Source organism: Manacus vitellinus, unplaced genomic scaffold (genome assembly GCF_001715985.3).
Source record: "Manacus vitellinus isolate BGI_N305 unplaced genomic scaffold, ASM171598v3 scaffold_40_pilon, whole genome shotgun sequence".
In the NCBI taxonomy this organism is placed as follows: Eukaryota; Metazoa; Chordata; class Aves; order Passeriformes; family Pipridae; genus Manacus; species Manacus vitellinus.
This window is the reverse complement of record NW_021940541.1, coordinates 3,020,041-3,039,552: the sequence shown is the minus strand read 5'-3', so window position 1 is coordinate 3,039,552 and position 19,512 is coordinate 3,020,041. Positions and strand designations below refer to the sequence as shown.

At 40.0% G+C, this 19,512-nt stretch overlaps 1 protein-coding gene across 1 annotated transcript in view; it reads right to left on the bottom strand.

The window, feature by feature from the left end:
- Positions 1–2,155: 2,155 nt before the first annotated feature.
- Positions 2,156–19,512, bottom strand: part of ADAM12 (ADAM metallopeptidase domain 12) — a 164,414-nt gene continuing 147,057 nt past the window's right edge. The window contains exons 14-22 of the mRNA XM_018078430.1: positions 18,407–18,515; positions 18,105–18,303; positions 15,473–15,550; positions 12,766–12,874; positions 9,984–10,119; positions 9,262–9,370; positions 8,507–8,689; positions 4,211–4,332; positions 2,156–3,370 (exon numbers count right to left, since the gene is read on the bottom strand). Coding sequence (XP_017933919.1) covers positions 3,310–3,370; positions 4,211–4,332; positions 8,507–8,689; positions 9,262–9,370; positions 9,984–10,119; positions 12,766–12,874; positions 15,473–15,550; positions 18,105–18,303; positions 18,407–18,515 — 1,106 coding nt within the window. The 3' untranslated portion in view covers positions 2,156–3,309. The remainder of the gene's footprint in view (positions 3,371–4,210; positions 4,333–8,506; positions 8,690–9,261; positions 9,371–9,983; positions 10,120–12,765; positions 12,875–15,472; positions 15,551–18,104; positions 18,304–18,406; positions 18,516–19,512) is intronic.

The following is a 19,512-nucleotide window of genomic DNA, read 5'->3' as shown; positions in this document are numbered from 1 at the left end:
TTTGTGCAATGCTTGGAAGACAGATAAAGAATGAACTTGCTTGCTGCTACATGGTAATTTATAGTTAAATTAAAAAAGGCTGTTATTTGATCAGAAGTTAATACAAGAGAATATTGTGTACTCAAATGATCAGAAAAATCAGAATTGAAATGAAAGGAAAAATCTCTGTATCTCTTTCTTCTCTGAGCTTTTGAAAAGGCTTTTAAAATATTCCATGAAATTAAAAAAAAAAAATCTTACTACTCTCATAATTGTTAGCTTTTAAAAACAATCTAGGAATACCAAACCCAAGCGATTTGATGAGGAGAAAGATGGTAAATATGCAATTTTCTTTTTGTTTGCTGCTTATTTATTCCTTTTCTTTGGTGTTTTGTACTTCCTGTTCTATTGACTAGCATAATGGCAGCAGTGCTTTAGGGAGAGCACACTCTGTTCCTGCCTTGCCTCTGGAAAAGGAGCTTGGTTGTAGCAGGTCCCAAGGTAGGAGGCTGGAATATGTGTGTGGAAGAAGAAAGAAAGGAAGAATCAGCATAAAATGTCTCTCCCACGAAGGTAAATTGAGCAGTATAAAATACTGAGGGTTTAAAGGTTGATGTATCTTAATTATTAAAGGTGATTTTAGAAGTTTGCTGAGCATGGAGGTAGAGGAATTTATTATGACAGGACTGAAAGCCTGTGCTGACACAGATACTACAGATCCACACAATGAGTAGCACAGGTAGAATTTCCCATCCTGGTGTATCCCACCCTAATTTGTTTGCTTAAACTGCCCTTAAGAACGTAAAACCATTCGTCAGTGGAATTTTACATGACATCTGCATGTCTAATCATAAAGACAATCATTTGGTGCAAAACCCATCACCTACTCATACTGCTACTCGTAAAACTCTCCAAAACAGAAGAGGTACTTGATGGTTTGTTTGGTGTCAGCCAACCTGTGTCATGTATCCTTCATCGTCCCCCCCACCCCAAGCTGCACATCCTTTTCTGCTGGTAGTGTTTTATCCTAATATGTATAAATATATATGCATATGGTGCTAATTGGAAGGATTCCAGGTTATCTGGCTGTCCTATACATTGCACCTGCATGCCTGTTTTGCCAGGAAATAAATCAGACTGTAGTAGGCCAGTAAGTACTTTTTGTTGGTGTCAAGTAATGCTCATTTTCACAGGATGTTTGAATTTTGCTACCCTTGTTTCAGATAAGGAGTTAGGATTTTTTTTTCCAACCACTAGAAATCTTTAGGTTTAGCCGTGTCTAAGATTAGATAAGAACACTGGTAGATAATACATTCTTATAGTCATGTGCTTTTAACTGGAAGATGAAATTCCTCTTCACTGGATACCTGTGTTTCACCTGCTTGTTTTAGAGAAGTGTTAATAAATTTAACACATGACTCAGTGTTGATGAGATGGCTGCTTGCATGACAGGGACAGGGTGCCTTGCATGGATATTTTTATTTTCTAAACTTGTAAGATTGCCCAGGTGAGTCATGTTGAAGTTTATGCACGTGCTAAGTCCTACCTAAGTGGCTGTCATCAAATTTGAGTGTTAGAACTTCTGATGCTGATAGTACAAACTTTTAGTTTTAATTTCACCACCTTCTTTGACTCCTCACAGTTTCATATTATGGTTTTCAGCAGGTAGCAAAAGTTGACTTGTCCTTCTAAAAATGGGAGTATTCAACTGGGCAAACTGAGATCATGTGGCTGCTTCAAATGGAGACATCCCCTCACTCCCCCCCTTTAGATATAAAGAAGAAATTAGTGTTTTAAATCAAAAAAAAGTATATAAAAAGCATCCTTTTGGTTTCACCTGCATTGCTGATCCTGGGATGTTTGCATCCTCCTGTCCTGGTGATTCTCTATGCATAAAGCCTCCTTGTTGCTGTTAGGAGTTGCTTTAAGAATTGAAATACTTTTGTGAAGCATTTCCTTTGTTATTCAGCAACAAACTAGGCTGGGGTTTATTTTGGCTTGTTTAGTTTCTCAATAAACATGAGGGTTATGTTGCTGCAGTGGGGAATAACTGGGAAAATGAAATACAATTACACTTATTGAATGAAAATACAAGTTTCTGTCAATGCTTTTATTTTTGCTTAAAGAAACAAAAACTACAAGCAATGAGGAAACCAACCTATATAAGGTAATAATTCCTTCTCCCTCTGTTTCAACTGATATTTGAAAATTGTTGTTGTCCCAACATAGGTGAAACAACTGTGTTCAGCAGTGCTACTGAGAAGGTACAGAAGAGATCAGCTGTAGTGCTGCCAACAAAGTAGAGATGAATTATTTTCTTCCATGTCTTAGGATAACCAAAATACACATTTTGATTCAAGAATTAAGAAACCCAGAGCAACACTGTAGAAGTTAAATACAAAACAGTAGTAAATATGCAAAATACAGTTGATAAGCAGAGCGGTGAGGCAAAAGAAATAAGTATAATAGTTGAGTCTTAAAATGTAATTCTTTGTAATGCTTGGCTTCCCCCCATGCCTGTAATGTGCTGTCAGTCTGATCAGGACAGTGATGCAACAGAGATGGTTGAACTGAATCAGCAAAGCATCAGAAAGGAGATGACAGTGGGAGGCCTGATATCTGCATTAATATGTACTAACCATGTGGTGTTTGAGGAAAATGAGGTTAAAAAAAATACAGTTTTCTGATATACAGTACTTTTTCAGTGAGAGAACTTGTGAATACATTCTCTTTCAGCACAGATTTCTTCACGATTTCAAACAGTAACGTGAAATTACAGTACAGAGTGATCCTTTGGTTAAGTACATGTTACACCTCTTTGTGCAGATATCAGGCGTTTCACTGTGTTCCAGGACAGATTTTAACTTTGTACCCTGACGTATTTATTCCAAAGTTTGTTCTGAATCACTGAGATTGAGTTGGTTACACATTTGATTTATCTGTGAGTATCAACACTCCTCAAAGAATAGACCAAAACTAAAAAACCTACATAGGACCAATAGAGCAGAATTATTCAAGTTCAGTGAAATATTACAAAAAAAAAGGTTTCCTTCTTAGGAAAACTCAGCTATGGTAAAAATATCTATTACAGTGCACTGCACTGTAATAAATATTCAACATAAATTAATAATTTACAAGTACCTGAGCAAGTATACAGAGCACCATAGCACAGCACAGCACCAAAGGCAGTAGCTCAGAATTCTTAAAAATAATGCTGTTTTAAACATTAAAAATTCTAAGTATTGTCATAGAAATGAACTCCAGCTGGAGTTGAAAGATAGTGCAAACGTCTGTCTTCACTTTTTAAAACAAAGGTGTCAGGTTTTCCAGTCACTTCACATCCACAGCGTTGCTGGACCTGGATACCTGTGGTGGATGTCTGGGAGCAGGTCTGTTGGAAAGAAAGAAAATAGCAAATTATGTTACTTAAACTCTTTATTTCTTTGGGTGCTCATCAATTTTATACCTGTTCAAAAATGCTACTTGATGTTGTAGAATACCAGTTGGTTTCCAAAAGTTGTAGTAGTCAGCTTAAAATGTTATCACTTTCAGAATATCTTACTGGAATGGACAGCCAGGAGTTTGGAATCAAAGTCCCTTCTTGCAGTCTTTTTGCTAGAAATATTAGGAAACTGTATTGATTCTATTTTTAATGTTTCTAATTAAGTAGAATTCCTGTAGCTTAAAACACCTCTTTTATCTTCCTTGGGGCTCACTTTATTCAAATGAAAGTGAAGAATATTGGGGAAGAAAACACCATTGAATATGCTTATAGTTATTCTACTTCCTGATTTTTTTTTTCACCATAGTTTATATTTTTTAAGTGTACAATTTGTGTGCTTTCTGAACATTTTGGATATTATTTTCAGATGATAGAGATTGGAAATGTGTGAACAGGAAATTGCTTCTGTTGGTGGTTGATCTTAGCAGCGTTCAGTTCTCAGTGGAATTCTGTCCAGGGTCTGAAAAGGACTTTTTGGGGAGTTATTGTATTTATTGGTGAGTTTTTATTAACATACAGTTGGGTGCTTACAGTTAAACCCTCACAGGTGGTATAAATTCTCATATTTATGGAGGTCAGAGCAACTGTGCTGCCGCACTCCCGGTGGGAACAACATGCTTTTGTATAAGCAAACAGAAAATGGTTGCTGTGTGGCTCTGAGCAATAATTACTCAAGACATTTTAGACATGTCTTTGAATGAAGTGCTGTAAATCATGAGGAGGACTGACCTTGCAGGAGTGACTTGAGGCAGAGCCTTTGTGTGTCCAGGCCCGGCTGGGCAGGAGCTGCGTGCTCTGGTCAGAGGGTCTGCTGGGAGAGGCTTCCGAGGAGGGCTGGGCTTGGGGAGGTCCTGTTATAAAACAAGGTCGTGTTAGTTCTCAGAACTGACAGAACACCCTTCACACAGCAACAACTGAGACAAACTCAGAGAGTAACAGACTGGTTTGGGTTGGAAGCGACCTTAAAGATCATCATCAAGGACACCTTCCACTAGCCCAGGTCGCTCCAAGCCCAGTCCAACCTGGCCTTGGACACTTCCAGGGATGGGGCAGCCACAGCTTCTCTGGGCAACCTGTGCCAGGGCCTCCCCACCCTCACAGTGCCTCACCCCCACTGTCCAAATGAACCTCAACTGAAGATTATTTTGAGGCAGCTGTGACTATATATCTTTAAATGAGTAAACCATGACTTATTTTTAATAAGTGGGCACTTATGTTTTAAAACAAATGTTTATTAATATATTTTAATGATTTTGTTTCTTTTGATTCTTTACTCTAGAAATACGGGGTGCCTCTCTCCTGGGGTCAATGATTAATTGGTGGTAAAAGAAAACAACAAAAATTAAATATATAACTTTGTAAAAGTAGTTGTATAAAAAGATGGAAATACTAGAAATCACTTTAAAATGGAAATTCAGATGACCAGAAAAACAAACTACTCCAGTCTGGTTTGGATTGGTAGCATCTGTGGAATTTTTTTTTTTTTAGAGATGCTGCTGTGCTTTCATTCTGTGGAATTAAAGGCTTCATTAATAAAGAACAGAAGTCATCTGCTGTCAGATGACTCTTCTGGGTGGTCCTTGAAGCCCTGCAAACATGGTAACATGTCTATTTGTGGTCTTCATTATGAAGAGCTGGGACAGATTAAGTGGCTCACTCAGGGCACACAAAAACTCTCCAATATATCCCCAAACTCACTTCAGATCTTTCTACTATTTGAGCTGCATAGCTGCACTTTTTCCAAGGAATTTTATTCTTTATTTTTAGTTTGCCATAATTATCATTAGTAAAATTAACCAAAAGGAAATAGGCAGAGCTTACAAGCATAATCTAGTTAAAGATCCCCTGCAAAATGTAATCAAAACAAGCGATCAGAGCACCAATGGCTCGTGAATAAAGTACTCTTCATTATTTGTTTTGAGCATCCCTTTTTTTTCTTACTTTTCTTGGCAAATGTTTGCTGTTTCAAGAAGGAAATGCAGGTTGACTATCCATAGGTATTTTCATAAGGAAAGAAAACACGTGAGCTCAATAAATCTCATATACAGGTCATTTCAAATTTGCTATAAAGTACATTTTAAATTGCATGTAATGTCCATCTTTTTGACTCTCTGCATAACTGTTACTAATACTTGAGTGAGTACAGGAGGGTCTTTTATATTCTTTGTGTGCCACAGGAGAATCCAAACTCATACAGCTTTGTATGTTAACATGTGTGGGAACCTGCTGGAGCCTTTCAGGACCATGGCTGTGCTTCCCTACTCCACCTCTCTCCTTTCTCCAAGCCCATCTCCCCCCAACAGAGCTTCAGCCCTTCAATACAAAGAGTTTGGGGATGGATTTCTTTATCCAGTCTTAATACTGAGAACTTGACATGTCATGCACTCAGTCTCTGTTTTTGGGGAAGTGTTGTTTTAAATATTGCCATGAAAAAGTTAATTTTCATATTGAGCAGCTACCAAGACATCAGGTGCATGAAATTTCTATTCTTCTTTTCACTGATTTTTAAATAAGCAACTGGAAGAACGTTCTTGCCTGACATGCAGTGGGTGAGAAAGGGGGTATTCCTCAATCTGTTTAGATGGGAACTTAATTTATGTAAGCCCTCAGTGCCTAAAGCCAGGCTGAGGTGTCACAGGAGAGCTATTCCCAGGGGTGACTGTGGCAGAAGGAGCAGAAGCTGAGCCCAGCTCAGTTTTACTGAAGGAAAAGTAAAAACACAAAGCTGTATTTCCTGCAATTAGGGGTGAGCTGTAAAATATGAGATGTATTTTGGTAAGGAGATGATGATGGTATCAGAGGCAGCAACTGAATGCTAAGAGTAACAAAACCAAGAGGAAGAGATCAAATCCAAGGCCTGGACTGAACCCATGGTTAGGATAAACCTGTACCTTCAGTGGTGCTGTGCTGTTTTATACTGACTGTGAATCCAGCCTGTAAATGAAGTATATCTGCCTTGCAAGAGCATCTAAAAGAGGAAAAAGCTGTTTATCAGTCCAAAGTTTGTTAAACATGAAACTTGGCAACAGCTCATTTGCTAAAGAATTTTTGGGGTTTTGTTTGTTTGGGGAGTTTTGTGGCGTCTTTTAACTATTTTAATTACATCTGAAAGGAAATGTTATATCAAAACAGTAATTTTAAAATTCACTAATTTCTGTCTCAACCATCAGCAGGGAAAAGAGTTGTCTCGGAGTCTACTGAGGATGTGGTGCCTCAGCTCTCCACTGCTCCAAGCCCAGAGGCACAAGGAAGCAGCTCATGTTTAAATGCACCTCTCGGAAGGGAGAAGCAGGAGGAGGCAGCTGTGGAGCCATAGAAGCTGTGAATGGGTTTTTGGATGCTCCTCTTCAGCACCATCCCTCAGAACTGAGCATCTGGAGGACATTATGAATATAGCAATGATTTTTAAAGTGCTTCCTCTTGATGACCTGGTGGATGTGCTTCCAAGAGAGTGCTGAAGCAATACATTCATTAGTATCTATAGATATTATCCAAAGCTATTCTTAAGCTAATTTACTTCTTCCAGGATTTGAAGGAGTAAAATCGTTCACCTCAGAATAAAAGATTTTCTCCTCCTACAGTCCCCTCTGATATAAAAAGTAGCTGTTTCTGACAATGTTGAGATTATGGAGAATGTTAAAGAGGTAAGAACATGAACCATTGGAGCTAAAGACAAGTAAGAGAAACCAATACTATTTCAGATTTCCTATAAAATTGATTTTAGAAAGAATCAGTATTTCCCATTCCCCTGAAAAGGGAAAGGGCTAGCAGGATGGACAAGAGAAAGAAAAAAAGTTTAAATACTTTGAAAGGAATTAATAAACTGGCCACAGTTGTAAAACTTGGTCTAACTGGAGTGAATAAATATCCAGATTTAGAGAAAATCAAAACTAGATACATTTTATTTGCTGTCTCAATATGTAAGCAGCCTGCCATGGAGCTCAGTGCTGCCTCATAGAATCACAGAGTGGTTTGAATTGGGAGAGATCTAAAAGCCCATCTGATTCCAACTCCCTGCCATAGGCAGGGACACCTTCCACTATCCCAGGTTGCTCCAAGCCCCATCCAACCACGCCTTCCAGGGATGGGTAGCCACAGCTTCTCTGGGCAACCTGTCTTACCCCTGTTTGTTTCTCTGTTATTTTTCCAACCACTTTTCAAATCACTTCAGCACTGAATCTCACAGCCAAATCCTCCCATCAATCACTGGGCAAGTGTCTCAGAGCAGCTCACAGGAGATAGCCTGGTGTTAACAACATTCACTTCATTTTAACCTTGTACCATATCCAGAATAGCACGATGTCTACAAAACAGAAATTGCTGGGTGCCTGGTTCCTTTGCTAGGAAACAGTCACGCTACAAATGTGACCAAAAGAGAGCAGCCATTGACAAGAAAAGGGACTATTTAATGTAGACAACTGCACAGACAACTTCATGTCCCCTGACTACCGCCCTCAGATGCATCTTACTCAATTAAAAAAAAAAAAAAAAGGTTTCCCATTTCTATTTAAACACTGCAATGAAAGGAGTGTCTGCATGAAAGAGTGAGGGTAATTATCAGCCTTCTCTTCAGATCTGTGCTCTGGGAAAACAGAATGCAGTTCATGTGCCCCTTGGCAGAGCAGAAGCACACCAAGCTAGTACACCTCTTGCTCTTGCACATCACATCTGCAACCTGCCTTCCTAAACTCTGTCAACTGTATTTGGCACCTTGCTAACAAACTGTACAGTTTCCCCTCTGGTTGGGCAGCTGGGGAGATGGACCTGCATTTCCCTGTAATATGAAGATTGCTTGCATTGTTGTATCTTTGGAGTGGTGAAAAGAGAGTTCAGGATTCTAAATTTTAAGCCCACAACCCCAGCCATAAAGAAACATACCTACACCTCATTTCTAAACTCCTACAAAGCATAAAGGAAATACTGTGGGAAAAGGGCAGCATGAAAGATGAGTAAGCACTTCACTTCTCCTCACCACATGCAGATACTCACACAGTAAATACTAAATAGAAGAAAAACAGTGCTTACCTGGGAGAACCTCAGTGAAGGGTTGGCTGGCAAGGGTCTTTCAGGCCCAGCTTGGTGGCCTGGCAGCTGGGGAAGGGGTGGTAGGACTCGCTGTGGTGTTTTTAGTTGTGGCAAATCGTGTGTCTTCACAGGGTTGCTGATGTCGATGATCTGATAGGGCAGAGGCCGTCTGGGGCCATCTCTCTGTGGAAAAACATCCAAAGTTTATAACCAAAAGTTATAAACTTCAAGAGCTGACATAGAATCATGGAACAGTTTGGGTTGGAAGCGACCTTAAAGCTCATCTCACTCCACCCCCTGCCACGGACAGGGACACCTCCCACCACACCAGGTTGCTCCAAGCCCCGTCCAGCCTGGCCTATTGCTACTTTAAAATTCATGTTATTCCCCAGCTTTTCTCTTCTAGCCTGTTTTTGTCCATCTTTAATATTTCTGCAACCAGAGAAGCAATTAACAGCTTCCAGAGTCCTATTCAACCACTAACCCTCCCCCATCCAGATGTTCTGGTGTAAGAACTGGCTCTGTCCTGGACACAAAGCTGTTCCTTGCCTGCACTTGCACTGGTCTTAAACTTGGAAGCCATAAATGAATTTTGAAGCCCACATCTTCTCCCATTTTATTACTGTTAGCTCTACATGATATTAAGTCCATGTAATAATTTTATTATATTAAAGAAGTTAAATGAGATATGAAATATATATTCCTGCCCCGCCCCCTTCCCTCCTCGGCTTTTTCAAAATTATTTAGGGACTCACTTTTTGTATGGTTGTATTTTGTGGCTTCGTGGTGAGATTTTTACTAATAGCTGTGGTATGTACATGATTAGGCTCAGATGAACTGGAAGGTCTTGCTGGACTCACAGACCTGCAATACAAACACTTATTTGTTGAACCCAACATTCTGTTTTATAACACCTATATTTTTTTAAACAGTAGCTTCTTTTCACAATGAGATTTTGCAAGGACTTTCTGACTTGTTATGGTAAACAAGGAAAGTAAAAATTGTCTAGTGCTCCTGCAAGAATAAAAATAAATATTGATTTTTTGGAAACCAGTAGTCTGTTAAATTAGCTTCTGCAATCTGTGGAAATGCAGCTTTGTAACACCCACGAGACTATTCTAATGAATCTAACATTTAAACAGTAATGACCTCAAATATAAAAGTTTCATCTCATTCCAATGAGTTTAGATAAAAGACCACACAATGTAATGAAACTATTTCAAGCAAATGAAAATAAAGGCAATACTTCCATCACCGTTGAATTTTTTATCCCAAAAGGAAAGGGATATATTCAAACCAATACCTTCATTATTTACTGGCTATCAATGAAATTAAACTAACCCAGGGAAAATGTTGCTGTTAATCCTTGTTGAATGTTTTTGTCAAGGCTGGCTCTCTCTAACATATTCACACTGCTGTGTTTTTTGGTTCTTTTCCCTAAGATCTAATAAAGTATAATTAGGGAAAATGATCATACCTTAATTTCTCTATTGTTGTCTTCTTACTTGTAAACAACCATCTCATGAAAGTCTTCCTTTTCAGGTACATGATTGATCCAGCAAAGATAAGGCACAGGATGGTTATCAACACTCCTATGGTCAAACTCTTATTATCTGCAACAAAGCACACAGAAAAAGCTTCCTTCAAGATCCATCTTTACCAAAATATGTTGTGGATGTGGAGCAGGACAGCCCTGCTGGCCTGGCCTGGCTTTCTTTCTCACCCCAGCAACACAGGTGGGGTAAATAAATTGTAAATTAAGGACTAATCAACTCATTTCTTCTAGTCTGATGCTTGAATTATGGCCTGTTTTAAAATTGTTTCTTTAATATTGGGGGAAAATGGGTTAAAATATGACTTTGTAGGTCCCTTCCCACTATTCTTCTCTTCTCTTTCTCTTCCTCTTTCTCTTTCTCCTCCTCTTCCTCTTCTCTCTAGGTCTAAACATGAATACCTCATTGTGTTCTCTCTCTCTGCACTTATGTTCAGATCCTGACACCCATCAGGATTATGGATATGCAATGCCAACTGGAATTTTCTTCCTGCTGCCAGGGTGAGAGGGGGACAGAGGCTGGGAGGGAGGGAAAAGGATCAGAAATGCTGAGATTGGGGTTTGGTAACGTTCAGACTTTCACATATTCCATCCCTCAGACACAAGCAGCGATCCAGCTCCTTTATTAAGAGATTTTAGGGGTCTCATTGTGCTTTAACACCAGGCAAACAGTCTGAAATCTGCACAGCTGGGGCTCAGCCCAGATGCTGTTGAATCAAATGTGGAGGCAAGCGAGGAGCTGAAGGAAAGCCTTCGGCTCTCAGAGGGATGCTCTGCCTAGTGAGGGGCTGCAGCCTGCTGGACTTGCTCCAGTTTGCAGAGTGCTTTAAGCTGCTTTAAGTACCTTGCTGGGACCTAAATGAGGCACAACAGTGAGATGAACCCTGCCTAGATGACTTGCAGCTGGAAGGAAGCCTTACTTTTAGGAAGAGGTGAGCGGCAGCTCTGATGTGATATGATCGTTGCCTGGAGGAGAGGATGTTGTGATTCTTCAGGACTGCTGACCTGAAAAATGCACACTCCCACAGTAGGGGAAACTTCTTTAATCTTTGCTCTGGTAACCTATCATCACTGGCTCTGGCTTATCCCAACTGATTCCCAGCCAGCTGGCTCCCATCCACTGGCCTGAACTCACTGGGATGCTGGGGAACAGTCAGCACTGACTGAGATGTGGGGCTTGATGGGGACCTTACAAAACTGCAGAATTCTAGAATCTTTAAGGATGGAAAACACCTCTAATATCATCAAATCCAATCATCTAATGATAAAAATAATAAATCCCGAATAATAAACACCTCACTAAGCTAAGAGGATGTAATTTAAATTAATTCCCTTCTCTACCTAACAGTTAAATATTTAAGGCTTCTTCGTAAGAAAAATGCAGTGTCAAACACATTGGTTTATTGCAAGTCAGCTGGGTAAAATCCAAGTGCCAACTGCAGAAAATTCCTCTGGAAATTTCCATTTTTTTTTATTCACTGTATTATTAAATATAGCACTCTCTTTGGAGGAAAATGGTGAAACTAAAACAATATATTAAACCAATGTTAAAACAATTTTCTGTTAAACTGAAGTGTTGGCTTCCAAAACACAAAATTCAAGAATTATCAAAGCATAAAATGTTAGAAGTATCAAAGATATATATTTGTCTTCTCCAGTGACTTAGTTTTCAGGTAAGCTGAAAAAGGACTATAATGCTTTAAAGAATACCTTAAAAGGAAACATTCAACACAAATAATGATATTTATTCGGTGCCTGACCATGGTTTCTTTGCTATCATTTAAAAAAAAGAATGCTTCAATAGTGAAATCATAATGTGAAGCTTTGTCATGGAAATGACCATGGTGTCATAAATCCAGTATTACAACTCACTGCAGCAGCTGGTATGTAGAAAAGAGAATCCATTTTGGTTTAGAATAGTATTATTCATATGAAAACAGACCTTATTTTCCATCAAGTTTTAGTTTATATATGTATATGTGAATAGATTGCTTGTCCTGTCACGTACTCAGTCATAAATCAGAAACATCCCTATGGGAATCACCAAAGTTACAGCACTCCAGGGAAAAACTGGCATGGGATTATCAAATCCCATAAACTCAGCAATGTGTAGAAATAATGCTGTCTGAGGTTGGCCAAAGAGAAGTAAGATACTATAACCAACGTTCTGCAGACCCAACAAGGGGAAATTGAAATACAAATTATAGAAAATAATAATTTTGCTTTTACAGTCTTTACAATACCCACTCTTCATTAAGCACATAGCTAAGGGATTCCCATCCTGATACACTCAGTGGAGAACACAAGAGCCTGGCATGTCTCAAGGTGAATCCAGGAGTACTGCAATGTTCATCTGCCCTGGCAACAGGATCAGCTCAAGTGTGGGAGTCAGCTCCTCATCCTCAGCTTCAATCAATACCACTTCCTACTTACTGCAGTCAGCTACTAAACTTGACCACATATCTTGAAAAAAATAAAAAGAAATGCAAAGAAACTATTCTGCCAGGACTATTCTGCCTTTAGTTATGCAAGAAAATTGATGCTCTCAGCCTGCCTTGGCTTTGCTTCCTAAATTCCCAAGCTGGCAGCAAAGCATTTGGACGAAGCCATTTGATTTACTGACTTATTTCCCGATCTTGCAAGGTGACACTTTGTACTTCCATTCTTTCTCATGGAAACAACAGGTAAAACCTGGATCAGCACTGACCTGCCTGTCTGATGGGTCCACTGTCCACGCTGCCACCAAAGCCTGGCCTGTCACAGAACGGGGGGGCCCAGTCGGCCTCGCAGTGACAGTTCTTCTTGTTGTTGCAGACCTGCAAAACAAGACAAATGGCTGAACATCAAAAGGATTGCCCTTAACATCTGAGAGCAGCCCTGGCTGAAAAGGGCTTCTGATCAGACAGTGACAGGAATAAAACTAGCAGAAGAAAAGATCTGTGCTGGTATCTGGCTGCTGGCATGACTAAGGTGGGATGGAGCAGCTCAGCATGGAGCAACAGGGATCCTAAACAATGTTATTTATTTGGCAGGTAATCGTTGGAGTTGCCCCAGCTGACAACATCAATAATATCAGGATAATCAGACACCTCTGAAATCTTATTCTTTCTTTGCTTCCAGCAGCATTATCTACCTTCTAACTTCTGTTAAACTAAATTTCTTCTGCCTCCACAGGAGCAGGAGTCTCCCTGTGGTGTTGAGGCTGTAAAGCTGTGTCAGCCCACTCCTATCCTATCCTAGGGCTTGCAACTAGCCTGTGTACTGATTTTTCCACTGCTCCAAGATGAACTAGTTGTGAAACTGGGATCAGAGCTGAGGAAACCCTCAGGGAGCTTTGATATCACACCTGCACTGTCTCTAAAGATACTGTCCTCCCTGTTCTGGTGGTTTTAATCTGAGTTAAGAAACAGTTTGCAAGACCTGATCTATCAAATGCCCCCTGCAGAATAAGAGAGCTCCAGAAGACTGGAGCCCATCACTAACATCAGCCTGTTCCCACTGCACGGAGCAGACAGAGCCAGTAGAGTCATGGATTTTTCCTCAGGAGGTCCCACAGTCCAAATGCTTCTTATTTCCTTTTGCTACCACCCAAGGAGCGGCTGTGTGGTTAATACAGAGGGTAAAGTTCTGTGCTGAATTGTCAGAATACATAGAATCATGGAATTGTTTAGGTTGGAAAAGCCCTCCAAGATCACTGAGTCCAATCATTAACCACTAACCCCTGTCCTCAAGTGCCACATCCTCACAGCTTTTAAATCCCTCCAGGGATGGGGACTCCACCACTGCCCTGGGCAGCTGTGCCAGGGCTGGACAGCCCTGTGGGTGAAGAAATTTTCCCCAATATCCAATCTAAACCTCACTGGCACAGCTTCAGGCTGTTTCCCCCTGTCCTGTCCCTTGTTCCCTGGGAGCAAAGCCCAACTTCCCTCCCGGCTCCCCCCTCCTGTCAGGGACTTGCAGAGCCAGAAGTTCCCCCCTGAGCCTCCTTTTCTCCAGGCTGACCCTCCCAGCTCCTTCAGCTGCTCCTGGTGCCCCAGACCCTTCCCCAGCTCCGTTCCCATCTCTGGACACGCTCCAGCCCCTCAGAGTCTTTCTTGCAGTGAGGGGCCTAAAACTGAACACTGAGATGTCACAGTCACCTGTAGATGATCAAATTGTTTTTAAAATGAAGTTTTTTGGCTTAAGGCTAATTGTTAATATGGCCCTTTATTCTGTGCTAACCCCGATCATCTCTGATTTACAACTACCATGGAGAACCCATAGAACAGATTCATAAATGGGTTTCTCAGTAAGACACAAATCAGTTCAAAGGAGTTTGGGTTATTCTGAATATGCACTTTTCTGACCAGGTCAGCTGGCAGGCTCTCAGAAACACTATTCTGGCTGTGTCTGCAGAGTAATGAAATATCATTCACAGAGCCCAGACTGGCTGTGGTCAACGTAAAATTAAAAAATAAATGATTTACTTTTCAAAGACAAGAAGATAATTAAAATTATACTTTGTTAGGCTTTTTGCTTTTTTTTTCTTTTTAAATTAAAGCACTACAGGAGTTCTCATTTAAAATTCCATAAGGTCATTTTTTGCCACTCAGGAGGCACCAGAGAGTTTCCACTGTACAGATTTAAAGATGCCAATCCAAGCTGCTGCTCATTTGAGCTCAATGATAACAGGCAGCACCATCAACACTGCTCAGTTTGTCAAATTCAGAGGGATAAAACAGGTTAAAGCAAATTCAGATTCTTTCTCAGGAGAGGACAGTGAATTTCTATGGTTCTTCCAATGTGGCTGCCACAGCTTTTCACAGAAACAAACAGCTCATCAGCAAATCAAGGTTAATAAGGCATAACTTGACATAATTAACATTATCATAATATAAACTGGGTTTCAAAACACTAATATTATTAAATGATATCATCAGATTTTTCATCCTGCACCACTTTCATGCCATGAAACTCATCAATAACGTTTCCCTTTATTTTAATACTTCTGGAATGCTTTTAATACATTTGAAAATGCTTTTTCATTTGCCTCTCAATTCAAATGCTTCAAATGCTCAATTTGAAAATTTTAATTTCTTTGTATCTATGGAGAAACTGGGTTTTTTTAACTATTAATGGGAATTCTTCATGATGAAAGGTTAGACTTAAAATTGCTTTGAAGATGACAACATTCCTTTGTACCACAGACTCTTAATTAAGGACAAGATAATTGCTGCCTGATAGATATTTCTTTGTCAAATAAAAATAATTTCAGATAAGGGACAGTAAAAACAGAAATACATAACGAAAAATTACTGCACATACTTTGACTTATCGATTACAAACAATGATAGATCCCAAAGCTATAACATAAAGTGAATTCTTATCCAATAGTTATTGACTGATTATAAAACCAGTGTTTTTATAATGCTTACTCCACGTCCATGGCACTTTGTTGCACATTTGTGGACCCCAAAAACACTCGTGTTCTGGCACCGGCGATTGAGGCAAATCTGCAAAATAAGGGAAAAGAGTTTTAACAGGGCTGCTGCTCCCAAGGCTTCCTGTCCCTCTCTGCTCACCCTTCAGGGCTTCTTTAGCAGTCAAAGATTTCCCAGTACTCATATACATACATATATATATATATAATTACGCTGATACAAAGATAAGGACACCAAGATTAGGTGTCTTCTTCTTCTCAGCCCTTTTAAATCCAAATCTGTGAAAGCTGAATTTTGCTCTCACCAGCATGCTGGCCAAGCCTGACTTTCCCACACAGCTCCTATTTGGTTGGTATGCTGAGCTTGTGCAAGTAAGCTTCATAACTTCACTGGAGTGGAAATAGTGCTGAGCCCCTGGGGTCTGGGAGGTTTTAAAGCCAATTTAAAAAACAGTAATTTGCATGTTTTCGGGACTAGGAATGCACTGAGCAGGATTCTTCCAGGTACCTGATCTGTCTGAATTTGTGTCTTCACAGCAGCAGGTAATTCCTCAAGGAAAGCTTCAGGTCTCCTCATGGTGTAAATTATCATAGTTCTGTTTACAGCAAAATGTTTTTCATGCTAGTACAGAACCTGGACCCAGGGCAGCCTGAATATTTCAGTGAGTTCATTGACATATATATTGGCTCATCATTGTTCTTCAGCAAAACTGAGACCTTTCGAAAAGTTTTTCCAAGTTAAACAATTTTTTTTGTGTTAAATGTGAGCCAACCATATTCAAAGGCTAATGACCTAAATGGAAATGGAAGCAAACAAATAGCATATGCAAAGTAAAGTAAAGAAGTAAACAAATAGCATATGCAAAGGAATAAAACTCAATATTTTTTTGTTTTCCAGACATTACAGGTAAACTTTACTCTGTTAATAGAGCTGAAAATTGAAGTACAGCAAGAGGAGTGCCATCTAATAATGCCATCAAACAACCAAACAACTGATGAGGATGTTAGCAGTGAGAAGTTATCCTAATCAAAACTGGAAAAGGAAGATATTAGGACTGGAATAACTGTTCCTATTCTATGTCAACAACAACTACAACAACAACAACAAAAAAAGTCAAACCCCCGCCACTGCACAATTTTGCTACTGTTTTACTGCAGTGCAGTTCAGTAGTACTAGAAGTCAGTCACAATAATTAGCATTAAGCAGGGAGTAGTGTCGAAGGAGGCGACAGGGATGCTTAATCAGGGCACTTATCCCCTGGGGAGAAGGAAAAATGGAAAGGAAATTAGAGTGAATTGGCATCAACATGCACGCACGGAGAGAATATGGTCTGATTACAGCAGCATTCACAATTCAAATATTCACAGTGCAGCAGCTCACAGAATTCTGATCACATTAAAATGGCTGCATTTCAAATTGTGGATCCCCGGCTTAGAAAACCCAAGAATATTTGAATTCATATTCTTAATCCATAATACAAATGCACTAATGTCCTCAAAGTAAAACATACAATTTCATAAGTATTAGCCTGTGTGTTCTATAGTGTGTATGTGTATGATTAGATAGATTAGAAAGATTAAATAGTCATTATCAAACCATAATGAGGTGCTTTCCCAGCGCTGAGTTTTCTTCAAAAAGGCATTTTGTAACAGATTGACTTAGAAATATTGTAAGGGTTGTTTTCTGTAACAGAACTGTAGTTTAACGAGGGATGTATTTCAAACCAGTTCCCAGTGCAGGGTGATAATCCAAAGTAATTCAAAAGCATTCAGAAATTCAGAGGCTTACTTGAATTTACCACAAATTATCAAAGCATTTGTTTTTTTTTCCTTTTTGCAAGCAGTCCACTGAGGGTATGGAAACCTCCTTCATTTCAATAGTTCTTGGACTTCTTTCCATTCCTCCCCCGCTGTAAACTCATGGCTGTCTCCCATCTTTCTCAGTTCCTTTTCTCACAAAAGCAAAACTCAGCCATATGAAATCTGGACTATATTCATAGTGGATAATTCACAAAGTTTGCAAAATAAGATTGCAAAAATCAGTTTTGGTGCCTTGAGCATCAATGGCTTTATGTTTTTCTATGACAGAGATAATTTTTCCTGCATTAAAATAAAAGTAATGGGGAGCCACAATCAGCACACAAAATGTACTTTGAAACCTAAAGTGAAGTTAATGACAATTTTGCAATGCCAGGGACACTGGGAAGGTGAATACATTGAACTCACAAATTCATTAGTAAGCCTGTAATGTATTTTGTTGTACTTATTTTGCAGAAAACCTCAAGTCTATATGGACAGATACTTGGGAATGCCCTCAAACGGAATCACAGAATGGTTTGGGTTGGAAGAGACCTTGAAGATCATCTAATTCCAACCCTCCTGCCATGGGCAGGAACATTTTCTACTAGACCAGGTTGCTCAGGTTGCTCAGAGTTGCATCTGCAAATCTATAATCCAGAACAGTGTCCAAAAGAAGAGATTAAGAAGTGACTCAGTCTGAGTTTGAGAAACAATTATTTTGTGGGGAAAAGAAAGAATCCCAAAGAAAAAAGAGGTCAGTTTAGTACAAAATACTTGGCGGCATGAGGGTGATATTCTCCACGTCTGGGAGTATTTCAGAATCTTACTTTTCCATCTTCACACTTGGTTCCTGCCAGTACAAGACCAGGATCAGGCATGTCATCACCCAAATACACGTGGGTACCACGACAGAGGATCTTGCCACCTTCCTGAAGCGGGATATTGGTTTCTATGGAAACAGCGTTGGTACCGATCACAGGTCGGTTTGCTCCTCCTTGACACTGGATTTTTCCACATTTGGCATCCCTGATGGGAATTAAACAAAACCAAAGATCAGGCAGATAATTTTCAGTGGCACAAGCCCTCTCCCAGCACCATCTGTTCCTGTGGTTGTAGGGAGGGACCCTACCTGGGTTCACATTTAGCAAAGGAGCTCTTGGAGTCTTTCCCGCAGTTGCCGTAAGGATCGCCGGCAGAATTGACTCTCTCGAAGCAGATCCCAGGAGCAGGTTTCGCACCTGAAACAAAACCTAATCAGAACTTTCATCTCATACAAGGTGTTCTTAATAATTTCCTTTGAGCTCCTCTGATGCTTTAGGGGAAGGTGGGATGTGAGCTGCATGCTGATGAAGCCCAACAAAACAGTCGTGCTGGATCAGCATGCTAATGGAAGAGCCTGGATGTGTGGGATTTCCACTGTGATTTGTCTCTCTTGGCAATGCTGAGAGCAACACACAATGCAGAACTCTTTCAGGATTTCTTGAGGTGATATCCCTCTTGTGAATCCTCCTAGGACACAAAAACCTTTAGGAGATGCCAAATCTTGCTTGGTGAAGACAGACAAAGGACAGCTGGTGAGTTAACTCCCTTCTTTTTACAGGAGTCCATATGGTTCTAGTGAGACCCCAAAGAAAATTCTTTTCAATAAAGGCCTGTTTAAGTGCAGTTCAGAATAAGAAAACTAGAAAAAAAATCCAGTTGTAAACTAGAGTGCTGTGTGTCTGTAAAGATCTGGTGACATGAGAAAGGGAAATACTCTGCTGCTAACTGAGGGTGATGGACTGGGGAGGGGAAGGGAACCCATCCCCACCTTAATCCTCAGGACATCCACTCCAAAGAGGAAAGACTGACTTGAAAGAAGGGCCATTTCTACCATGGTGGTACAAGTAGGCATCTGGGAAGACAGGCAGCATCTGGTTCTTATCTACTGTGGCCTTTTATGGTGGAGACATATCCTAATGGCAAAGGAACTTCCCTGGTGGGAGTAGGGCTGGAAATGTCTGTGCAGGCAGATTACTCATCTCTACATTTTAGAAGTTAAAGCTTACTAATAGAACATCTCTTCTAATGTTTTTTACAGACAATCTGCTGACCATTTTCCCCCAGATTATGAGCAACTATGGAATATCTTGTAGGGGAAGATGGATGCCTTCATCTGGAATGTCAAAGAGGTGGAGGATCTGCTCCCCTGCTGCAACAATTAATTCGTCCATGCATGAGTATTTAATCCCTTTG